Source organism: Austrofundulus limnaeus, unplaced genomic scaffold (assembly GCF_001266775.1).
Source record: "Austrofundulus limnaeus strain Quisiro unplaced genomic scaffold, Austrofundulus_limnaeus-1.0 Scaffold657, whole genome shotgun sequence".
Taxonomy (NCBI): Eukaryota; Metazoa; Chordata; class Actinopteri; order Cyprinodontiformes; family Rivulidae; genus Austrofundulus; species Austrofundulus limnaeus.
Genome location: NW_013953059.1, coordinates 9341 through 21353, shown reverse-complemented (window position 1 = coordinate 21353; position 12013 = coordinate 9341). Strand labels below are relative to the sequence as shown.

The 12013-nt window shown below is 41.3% G+C and overlaps 1 protein-coding gene across 2 annotated transcripts in view; it reads left to right on the top strand.

Moving 5' to 3' along the window:
* Nucleotides 1-11266, top strand: part of LOC106531609 (protein NLRC3) — a 26091-nt gene extending 14825 nt beyond the window's left edge. For both annotated transcript variants that reach the window (XM_014027516.1, XM_014027515.1), the window contains 4 exons: nucleotides 811-984; nucleotides 1510-1686; nucleotides 6999-7172; nucleotides 10365-11266. In XM_014027516.1, the coding sequence (XP_013882970.1) occupies nucleotides 811-984; nucleotides 1510-1686; nucleotides 6999-7172; nucleotides 10365-10368 (529 nt within the window). In that variant the 3' untranslated portion in view covers nucleotides 10369-11266. The remainder of the gene's footprint in view (nucleotides 1-810; nucleotides 985-1509; nucleotides 1687-6998; nucleotides 7173-10364) is intronic.
* Nucleotides 11267-12013: the final 747 nt, after the last annotated feature.

Sequence of the window (12013 nt, the reverse complement as noted above, 5' to 3'; positions counted from 1 at the left end):
CTACAATGACAGACAACAAATATTACATTTATAGTATTACAACTAAAACCGTTTTTGACGCCGCCACCGCAGTTTGTCCAAATTGGACATAACTGCCTTCTCGTCAGGCCTGTCCGAGGCCTGCTTCGAGGCAGTAAATCTTGTTTCTTCACTCGAGGTGACCCCTACAAGACCATCAGCTCCTCATTCACTCACTTATCAGAGGGAGATCCTCTGGTCTCGGCCCGTGTGCTCCAGTGTGGAAAATGTTCATGACACCAAGATTTTCGTGGAAATCTTTATTTTACCTAGACAGAAACACAAGATCCAAGAATAAAAAATACTCTGTGAAATGATCAACAGGATTTATTGCAATATGCAAGACACACATTGTGTCATACAGGCAGTGGCACAGAATGTGTGCCCCGAGGCAGTCTCGGATACACTCATTTATACAGCATGTTACAAAAACTGGGCCAAGGAGAGAATGATGTTTGATAAACAGCAACAAGAATTATTACTTCTAAACAGATATTGTCCTGATCTTGAAACGCTTTGTCTGAGAGAAAACAAGAGATAATGAGTAACATCATAAAACATGATCACATTTTACAGTAAGCAACAGAGGTCACTGACTCTTGACCTGAGAAGAAATGTAGGACTTTAAAGGATAATTTATATTTCCAAGACATATACATTCCTTCAAGGAATGCTTGGTTCTGTTTTTGTGTCTCTGACATCCAGTAAAACTATGTCCAGTTCATTTAGTTCAGATTTCATTTAAAACTGCTTCCTGTTGGCTTCAGCTCACATATTTTATTCTTTATTCAGATTGAGGAGCTGTAATTTGTCAGAGATCAGCTGTTCTTCTCTGGGCTCAGCTCTGAGGTCCAACCCCTCTCACCTGACACATCTGGACCTGAGTGACAACAAATTGTCTGACTCTGGAGTGAAGGAGCTCTGTGGTTTCCTGGAGAGTCCAAACTGTAGACTGAAGGTTCTGAGGTCAGTTCACTGCAGCTGTTGGAGATTTTCTGTTTGTCCAACTAAAATCATTCACTGATCCTTCAGAATTTATTGATTTATCAATGTTTCATTCATTTAAATGGTTGAAATAGAATATGTCTGTTTAGAATTTTGTCTTTTCAAATCTGTAACGTTTTTGGAACAAAAACTTATTTGTTGCTTGTTTAAAAGACTGTAGCAACTCAAAATGCAATGTTTGCAAATGTTTACGGTTCTAACAGAAATTGTTCATCAGAAGTTTGTAGTTTGAAGATAAATGTAACTCAAATGCATCACACACACACACACACACACACACACACACACACACACACACACACACACATATATATATATAGTATATAAGTTTAATGTGTGTGTGTGTGTGTGTGTGAACACACACAGGAATGCTAGGCCTTTAAGTGTTTATGTTTTTGTGTCTCTGACATCCAATAAAACCTATTCTATTTCAGATTGAACATGAATCCTGTTGATTTCAGCTCACACCTTTTATTCTTTATTCAGATTGTGGGACTGCAGTTTGTCAGAGATCAGCTGTTCCTCTCTGGTCTCAGCCCTGAAGTCCAACTCCTCTCATCTGACAGAACTGGACTTGGGTGGGAACAGAAACCTGTCTGATTCTGGAGTGAAGGAGCTCTGTGGTTTCCTGGAGAGTCCACACTGTAGACTGGAAAATCTGAGGTCAGCTCTATGCATCTCTTGGAGGTTTTCTGTTTGTCCAACCAAAATCATTCACTGGTCCTTCATAATTTATTGATTTATAAATGTTTCATTAACTTCCATGTTTTAATTTGAACATGTCTGTTTAGAAAGCAGGAGGAAGCAAGGACAGTAGAACTTAGTTACAGCAGCAGGATGGGTTGGAAGATAGTTATATGACTATTTTTTGTTCTACAAGCTCTGACATGTTAAATTTGAAACTGGATTATTGAAAAAATCACCCAAAAACTTGTTTTGGACACTCGAGTAAAGAGAAAAGTTGAGCTGTCAACTTATCACCACCTGGTAGTGAGTTGGATCAGATGGCGGGGGAAGATGCTGGACAGATCTGGTTGAAGGTATATAAGAAGGCATTTCACCATGTTCCTTAAGATACATGTGGTGGGTATTACCTGAATATGGGATTGTGGGTCCATTGTTATGGGCCATTCAGTCTCTATACAAGTGGTGCAGGAGTTTAGTCTGCATTGCCGGTAGTAAGTTGGACCCCTTCAGAGTGGGAGTTGGACTCCACCAGGGCTGCCCGTTCAGAACTTACATGGACAGAATTTCTTAGTGCAGCCATGGGGTGGAGGSAGTCTGGTTCGATAACCTCAGGATTCCATCTCTGCTCGATGACATGGTTCTGTTGGCRTCATTCATCGTACAGTGATCTTCAGCTCTCATTGAAGCAGTTCACAGCTGAGTGTGAAGTAGGGCTGTGTATTGGCAAGAATTTGGCGATCCGATACATATCATGACAGAGGGGTCACGATACGATATATCCCGATATATTGCGATACTGTAAGAAAGGCGATATTTTGCGATTTTTTTTGTCCAAAAATTCTATTAAATAAACTCCTCTTGCAGGAAAAACATAAAAAAACAAAATTCATTGTCTCAGAAAATTCTAATATTACATAGACTGCTTTGTCTGTGTTTTATTTTATTTGTTTCATATTTCATCCATGTTTTCAATTATTAGACTAAATTTGCCAATAAATAGTTTGAAAATATATTTTTTGCAGTTTTTTGTTTTTAATATTAATTTACAATATGGTCACCCAAAACTTAACAATAGCGTTTATGTTGTCATAAAGTTCAGTAAACAGATGATATGAAGCTGCTGCACACAGAGTTTCTGGGATCAGATGACCTGCATCCAGAACATGATTTGTATAACTGTGGGTCAAACAGCAGGGCAGGTCCTGAAAATAAACAGTAAATAAATGGAGAAGCTAAACAGCACAGTTAAACCATTTTTGAAGCGAACACAGCAGGATAAACTTAAAGTACGTGGACTTTGATGTGATCAGCCGGACATTGAGAGCAACAGACAGAGTTTTATGTCACGGAGGGAGTGCCGAGCTCGACACGCTAGACAAATGCGCTATATGCCTGCCTGTAATGTGAAGGCTGACCACAGTTGGAAAAAGAGCGCATGAGACAATCAATTTGTCTTAAAATACAGACATTCTGTCAAATAAGTAACTGTTTGTAACCTTACCTCAGCTTAGAAGGCAGAGGGTGTCGGTCTTTTCTGCTCAGATTCAGCTATCGGAGCATGAAGCTAATGTTTACTTACAATTCTAATGCTACTGTTACTCTCTGGCGCTCAAGAGCTAGAGGAAAATGAACAGCTGGAAGGAAAGTTGACGTTTTAAACTTTAATAAAAAATCGATACAGGGCTTTAGAATATCGATACAGTATCGGGAAATGAAATATCGCCATATTTCAGTGTATCGATATTTTCTTACACCCCCTAGTGTTTACAACAACACCTAATTTCCCTCTGGGATCAATAAAGTATTTTTGAATTTGAATTTGAATTGAAGCAGCTCGGAAGAAGATCAGCAGCTCCAAATCTGAGTCCATGGTCCTCAGTCGAAAAAGGGTGGATTTCTCTTCCCAGGTTGGGGTTGAAGGTCTGCCTCAAGTGGAGGAGTTCGAGTATCTTTGGGTTTTGTTTACAAGTGAGGGAAGAATGGAATGTGAGATTAACAAGACAGCTTTGCTTCCTATCCCTCACCACCTCCACCCTCTTCATTTTCAACTCCACTCATGTAGGGCTTTTGGTGTGCAGGTGTGTTACAAGGAGCAACAATTTTACATCTCTGTTTGCCGTGACCACCTGGGCCCCAATATTACTGTACACTCTGGACATTCACTTATAACATCCTCCCCCACTGACACCAGTATGCACCGGAGCATCCAGTCTGATGGAAGGCTGATTCAGATATAAACTGAACTGAACAAGAATGTCAGATAATTATTTAATTGGCTCTGAACAACTACTTCGATATCAAAATGCTACAAGTAACATCTATGTTTAGCTACCTCAGTAAACAAACAGCCAGCTGAATGTGACGTCACATCTTTTTCTGCGCATTCAAATCACATCAGTTCGGTGGTCCTGAAGTGCAAACCACAACAACAAATCACTAAACAGAAAACAAAGAGGATCTAATGAGCAGGGAACAAGGAACACCTGGAGGAGAGTCATAAAACACAGGTGAGAATGGGCAGGGTCTGCGCAGAGCATGCAGGAGAAACTGAATAGAAAAACACAGGGAATCAGAAATCTGAAGACAAACCGTCTGTCCGTCCGTCTGTTTTCTGCCACTTATCCGGGATCGGGTCGCGGGGGCAGTAGCCTAAGCAGAGAGACCCAGACTTCCCTTTCCCCAGCCACTTGGGCCAGCTTGTCTGGGGGAATCCCAAGGTGTTCCCAGGCCAGCTGAGAAACATAGTCCCTCCATCGTGTCCTGGGTCTTCTTCTGGGCTTCCTCCCAGAGGGACATGCTCAGAACACCGCACCAGGAAGGCGTCCAGGAGGCATCCTAACCAGATGAACCACCTCAACTGGCTCCTCTCTACGTGGAGGAGCAGCAGATCTACTCTGAAGGGCTCGACACACGGGCAGCGATAGCGATCGCAGCGTTGGGAATCGCACTCTCAGATCGCTTGTCTTCACAAAATTTGATTGGTTCTTGACTCTGAAGGCGGGTGTGCATTACGGACGTGTAAACTAAACAAATCTTGCGATGCTAATGATATTGAAAAACAAACACACATCAAGATACAGTTTTATGAGGAAAAACTTACCATAAACTTCACCCTGGTGCCAATAAATTCCCACAAAGTTTTTTAGTAATCACTTGGTGAAAGTGTTAGCTAACTGCAGTGTGTAGCATACTCTCCTCTCATTGGTCAGTCAATGAAACCCTCGCTGATTGGTTGCACGCTAAGCGACAGCGACAAAAGTTGAACATTTTTCAACTTTCATATGTCATGTTGCAAGCTCGCGGGTGCATGTCTACGTGTACGAGGTGAAATTTCACATGCACTATTTTCGCCGGTCGCTTAGCTGGAGGAGGGCAAGCGATTGTCGCCTCACCGCACAGGCTTCATAGGAAATGAATGGAGAGAGAGCGACGTGTGTCAAGCCCTTGAGTCCCTCCTGGATAACTGGCTTCTCACCCTATCTCTAAGGGAGAGCCCAGACACTCTGCAGATGAAACTCATTTAGGCCGCTTGTATCCGTGATCTCGTTCTTTCGGTCACTACTCAAAGTTCGTGACCATAGATGAGGGTAGGAACGTAGGCAAACCGGTAAACCGAGAGCTTCACCTTCTGGCTCAGCTCTCGCTTCACCACGACAGACCTGTACAGCACTCGCATTACTGCAGATGCAACACCAGTCCGCCTGCCGATCTCTCGCTCCATTCTTCCCTCATTCATGAACAAGACCCCGAGATACTTAAACCCCTCCACTTGGAGGTGCTCATATTATGTCAAAGTTGAGTTGTTTGAAGGCAAAACAAGACAAACCAAGACCAGATAACTAGAAAAAAACACTAAAACAAAATATTCATAAAGAGGCACAGACATGACATGCTGCAGTTAAAGCCCAAATTCATTCTTATTTTTAATTTATTTTACTTCACTTGAGTCAATGTTGTATTCCTACTCTGTTTTTCCTCCTTTGTCACCCAGAGCTGTGGGCCTTCTACTTGGAAGCCAGAATGAAGAAATCCCTGGAGACCTGCTGCTGTAAAAAAAAAATTTAACTACCTCTGTAACCTCAGCCGCCTTTATGGACAGAGACAGACCAAGCCCTAAGTTTCCCTCATCTTTTTCTTTCATAGAAAATGTGCCGGTGGGCTTTAGAAGGTCAGAGAAGTATTCCTCCCACCTCTCAACTTAAGTGGTTGAGGTTAACAGCACCCCACATTCACTAGCTGCGTTTCCATTGACCATGAAAATGCGTAAATTAGAATTTCGAAAATAAATTTGCTCCATGGAAACACGTCAGTTTCGAAAAAAATTATGTTTTTCGACAAAATGTTTTTGTGCTAGGATGAGGTCGTACTTCGGCCGTATCAAAATTGGTGTTTTTCGCAAAACTACAATGGAAACACTTTTTCGCATCACGGGAGTCACGTGATCAACAACCGGCTGTTTCTACTGGCAAAAAGACGATGACAAAGAAGATAACAGGAAGTAGAAATAGTAGTAATATCACAGAAGTTGTATAAAATAGTAAACTCACTGACTACAATTTCCCAAAAACACAGCATACGTAGCCGCTCCCAAGTAGGGACTTGTCTCTGGAAAGCCTCGATAAAAGACGTCGACGTCTCCTCTGATGATGAGCGCTAGTGTCGTGGTAGCAACATGCTATGTGTTTACATCCATTGCCGCCATGTTTGTAATGACTTATCGCGAGAACAAACGTATTCACGCGTGACTTTAATATCATTTCTTAATGGAAACACCGCAGTTGCGAAACTGTGTTTTTCGACATTAACAGAATATCGACAAAGTTTTGCACACATTTGCAATGGAAACGCAGCTAGTGAGTGCAGTGTTAATGAAGTCCTGCTTTCCCCACCTCAGCTGCCTGATGGTTTGCCAGAATCTTCTTGGAGCCAGTTGTGAATCTATCCAAGGCCTCACCATACTCCTCCCACATTTGAGTTTTGCCTCAGCAACAGCCAGGGCTGCAACCCGCTTGGCCTGCTGATATTCCTCAGCTAGTTATTGTCCTACCAGACAACAAGGCCTGATAGGACTCTTTCTTCAGATTGACAGCCTCCCTTACCCGTGGTGTCCACCACTGAGTTTGATGATGGTCGCAGCGAGAAGCACCAACAACCTTGCAGCTACAGCTCAAGGCACCTGTCTCTACGATTAATTCTGTTTTTGTGTCTCTGACAAGCCAGTTAGTGCATGTTTCAGTTTTAACCTGCATCCTGTTGGTTTCAGCTCACATCTTTTATTTTTTCTTTAGGTTGAATGACTGCAGGTTGTCAGAGATCAGCTGTTCTTCTCTGGTCACAGCTCTGAAGACCAACCCCTCCTACCTGACACATCTGGACCTGCGTCACAACAACCTTCATGAAAGAGATGTTAAGCAGCTCTTGGATCTTGTGGAGAGTCCAGACCACCAACTGAAGAGACTGAGGTCAGTCAATGGTCTTAGTTAGGGCTTGACTGTATGACCTTAAAATGAGTTATAATGTTTTATAAAAGTTTGCATTAGCAATTTTTACATTCTGACCTTTATTAGTTTCAGCTGAAGTTCTGCAGCTTCATTAGAGCTTCAACATGTATCTGAACATTTGACTGAAGTTTTTCTGGGAAACATTTCACCTAAATGAGCACTGATTTAATTATTTTTGATAAGAAAATGTTTTATTTATCTCATAAAGCTGTGAAGTCTTCAGTAAAGTCCATCTTGTTCCTTCTGACATGTTTTCATGCAAAAGACTTCTGTGATGTGAGTCTGGTTCCTTTGATCGGACTGAACTGTTCAAGACATTTTCTTTTAATCCACGTCAATCAGAAACTAATAAAACACAAAGGTTCTTCCAAATCCTCCACATCGTTCAGACACCATGAACGTTGTGTTTAGATCACAAGTTTGAACAAAGGTTTCTGCTGCTTTTCTATCAGGCTGAAATTTATAACAGTATTATTGAAGACAAGATGATACGGCACAGTCCTGGTCCGGACTGCTGTAGTCCACTCATCTCATCTGTCCTTTGTTTCTTCCAAATGTCTGTAGTGACAGCCTCCATAGTCACCTTATAGTGTATTCAGAGTTTGTGTCTTTGTATGGAGCAGCAGTTGACATGTAACAGCAGGAAATCCATCCCTCCAGTGTCTGTGCAGTAATGATGACTCAGCACTTTGTTTCCTCTGTGGACTTGAGTGAAAGCTGCAGAGGAAACAGACTTGATGCTGGAAGTCTCTGCAGCTGTGTGAGCTTCACTCCACAGCTGAAGGCCTGCTGCCCTTCCTACTAGAACCAGAATCAGCTATATTGTCATTCACACACAACATCAAAGATGCAATGCAGAACGAAGTTGCAGTTAAGAACACTCGGTTCAGGAGAAAGACACACATAACAAACATGGAGGTGAACGGATGAGCAGGTCTTGTGCAAACACAGTCGTGCTACCTTTTTGCAGTTTGGAAAATAAACAATAGGATAGGTGAGTTTAGAAAATTGTTCTGATCCTATATTTGCTCATAAACACAGAATCATCTGCAAAAAAACAACTCACTAAAGCAAGGCAGCTGGGGAGGGGAGGGTGCTGGGGATCAAACACATGGTACAGGGGATTCAGTGGAGCCGGTGATGTTCCAGGTTAATACTCCATGCTGGAACCGATCCAAGACCAGGACCCGCCAGAGTCCAGAGACCAGATCTTATCGTCCTAAGCTCAAACCCAGAGTTCAGGGTTTCACATATAGTGGGGAATCAATCCTTTGTTGACATATCATCCATGGAAGTTTTGATAACTGCAACTGACCAAGGCCAGCAGCTGCAGGGATCCAAAAGAACACAACTGTTTTGGGACAAGCGGTCTTGAATTTCTTGCCACTTTACAGTCTCAACTGCATCTCTGAAATAGCAAAAATGTCAAATGTTCCGAATTCATCACCTCCTTGCCTCTTCTGTCTGAAACTTCACCCAGGTGTAATCGTACATCTCATGGGCATGCTGCTGAGCTGCGATTCTCGTCAGAATCACTTACAGTTTGCGACTTATTTCCCCCAGCATCTGAGCCTGTGCGTTTCCAGTACAGGAGACTCTATCCAAGGTTCCTGACAGGTTTTCACAGGCCCAGACAGCTGTCAGGATCGCTATCATTTTCCGATAAGCCAGATATCCGCCGATCAGCAGAAATCCAGTTATCATAAATCCAAATATGTACAAATCTTCCATGTCTTCAATGGAAAGCGGCACCAGACAGATCAGGTTCCAGCCCCAAGAACCAGTGGCCCAACCAGCAGCAACCATTCCACTGGGGCAGCTGCGCTGTCCTCGCTCCAATCTCAATGCGGAAAAACAATTGTGTTGATTGCGTTCAGAAACCAGTTGACCAAATTCATAACTCCTTTTGTTTTCGGATGATTGGTGAAGAAAGGCTTGAAAAAGCTGCCAAGCAGGAAAGGAGGGACAGGTTCGGGAGAGAGAGCAAAAAGCGTCCGAATCCTCTGAAGGCCAAGCAGACTAGGTCAAAGGTCTTCAACTTTTCCCAGTCTGTGACCCACAAACTGATGGAGAGACGGAGCAAGGAATCCCTACTACACAAATATGTATACATTATTAGTGTATACTGACATAAGTTGTTGACTGTTATTAGTTTTGTAGAAGCATTGCAAAAAGTATGTCACCAATAGACTTTCAGCCAATTACTGGACAACAGGTCCTTCTATTTAAGTGCAGAATGCATGGAAGGTCAAACTGTGAGTGAAGCAAAATTTAGCTGGTGTGCCCTCTTAATGTCTGCATTCATGACTGAAATACATTAATTTATGCCTCCATTTATCAATTTATTACATGGATTCATGTTGGTCTGTATGTACAAAGTTCGCAGCAAAAAAATTTATTTTAGAAAATCATGAGAATGTCTGTATTGCTTCAGTTGTTAACTGTGTGTAACTTTGTAGTTTTTGTGTATTTTATGTAAAGCACTTTGAACTGTCTTGTTGCTGAAATGTGCTATACAAAAAAATTGATTGATTAAGTTTTTATTATTTTTAAATATGGCAAAACTATTACTCTTGCCGTTTTAATTTTTCATACAATTGCGGAAAGTGAGCTGATATATTCCATTTAGAGAACGTGTATCAATGTAATGCTGTATTTAATAACTTTAATATTAGTTTTTTCTACAGTTATTAGTTTAATTGCAAGAAGCAGTTTTGGTTAATTAATTCCATTAGGTTTTGCATATTGTGGTGTAAAAAAAAACAAAAATAAAACAATGTCCTGAAATATTTGTTAAACTCCAAACAATTGGCTTCGGTCTTGGTCTTGGCCTCAGAAGGTCTGGTCTCAGTCTTGGTCTTGGAACAGCCAGTCTTGACTACATCTCTGCTATTTAGTATTCAGCAAGTTGTGATTAAATAAACACGCTACTTCATTGCACCAGCCAAACAGATTACACTGAGTGGAGCAGGTGACTGTTCCAAGATGGCAGCTCCACAGGGTGTCTAGATATCTATTCTTCATAATGTTTATGGGCAAAACCCCATTGTTGAAGACCTCTGTACTAGATGATGCTGCAGGACTGACTGACAGCTGATGGAGAGGCTGCAGACAGGAAGTGACCTCAACTCTGACTCTGTCTTCTCTCTGCAGGTGAAAGGGATGGACTTCTCATGAAGGAAAGATCATCTAAGATGATCCCCAGAGGTTGAAGCAGCAGCAGATTGATAAGAAACTGACTGGATCCTGATTAGGATGAACTTTGGCTTTAATTGATTTTATGATTACCAGAATATTATATTTGATAGGTTGATTACTGCAGTTGTGTTGTATTTACTCTGAATTAATAAACCTAATATCAAGTTTTGAAAAATCATTAAATTACTGTATCTTTGAATGGAGCTAAAATCACTTTTTGTAGGAACAATCTGAGTTTTACAAAAACATTTAAGTCTTCCAGCTGCACAGTGGAACAGAAGAAGGGGGTCCATGGGGTCATAAAAGATGACCAGAAGATAGTCAGTTGCCCTCTCCTCTCACTGGAAGAGCTTCAACATGTAATCCATCATTTATTACAAACTGTACAAAGGTCAGGCAGATGTTACAGGACAGTTAGGGCCAGAACTAACAGAGTCAAACCCCCACAGACTTCATCCCACTAAAAGCTGCCAAATGGTGACTAACGGAGGATAATTTTATTTTAATTAATCCAGGAAATGGGCAATAATTAAGAAATTGGTGTACAGTGGGCACTCTGCAACCTGCATGGGCTTTCTTCTTGTTTTCTACTTTTATAACTTGCAGATTTAAAATCTTTAACTTGTCTATCTTGTTTGTTAGTTGTTAGTTGCACTGGTTACATTGACAACAAAGTGATTCTGATACAAACACATATATTGTATTAAAGAAATACCAAAAAATACTGTTTTTTTATTTTATTTTGTACTTTAGTTCTGCCAGCATCGCTCACATGATAAATCAGGAAGTGTCATGTTGTGATTATCAAGATATCCTATTATACATGTACACGTTTATGATTAAACTAATGAAGTTCATTGTGTCTATACATCTGATTAATCTTAAAAAACTTTTCTTTGTTAATAGACACTGTTATTTTATGTCACTTCAGACATACCTGACATGTTTCAACGTATTACTTCCGTCTTCATCAGCTGTAACACCTCTGATGAAGACAGAATACGTCGAAACGTCAGGTCAACCCATTCTCACTCCCGAGTCGTCACATGTTGACACTTTTCCAAAGTTCCCTCTCCGTCCAATTTTGACGCGTCGGGTACTCCCCTTGCGTCATTTTTTGACGAGATGGGGCGGAATCTGTTGTCATAATTTCTGAAAGTGTAGAAAATGCACAAAAACTACCATCCCAAAGCCTAAAATTACCTTTATTCACTTTAGACATCCTGTCCCTGACCCTAGTACCTAAAATTAACCATTTTTAGAAAATGTAGGAAATTCACATAAGCTACGTGTTCCAAAGCCTAAAATTACTTAATATTCACTGTAAACATCATATCCCTGACCCCATTAATCCTGATCCCTCATGTTAACCTCAGACCCCCGACCCAAAGACCCCAGGTGGCTCAACCCAGAAAAGCCACGGGCAGCAAGGACTGACGCAAGGGGGTCACCTGACGCGTCAAAATAAGACGCAGAGGGAACTTTGGAAAAGCGCCAATATGTTGACGAGTCAGGAGTGAGAATGTGTAAGTAAGTAAGTAAGTAAGTAAGTAAGTAAGTAAGTAAGTAAGTAAGTAAGTAAGTAAGTAAGTAAGTAAGTAAGT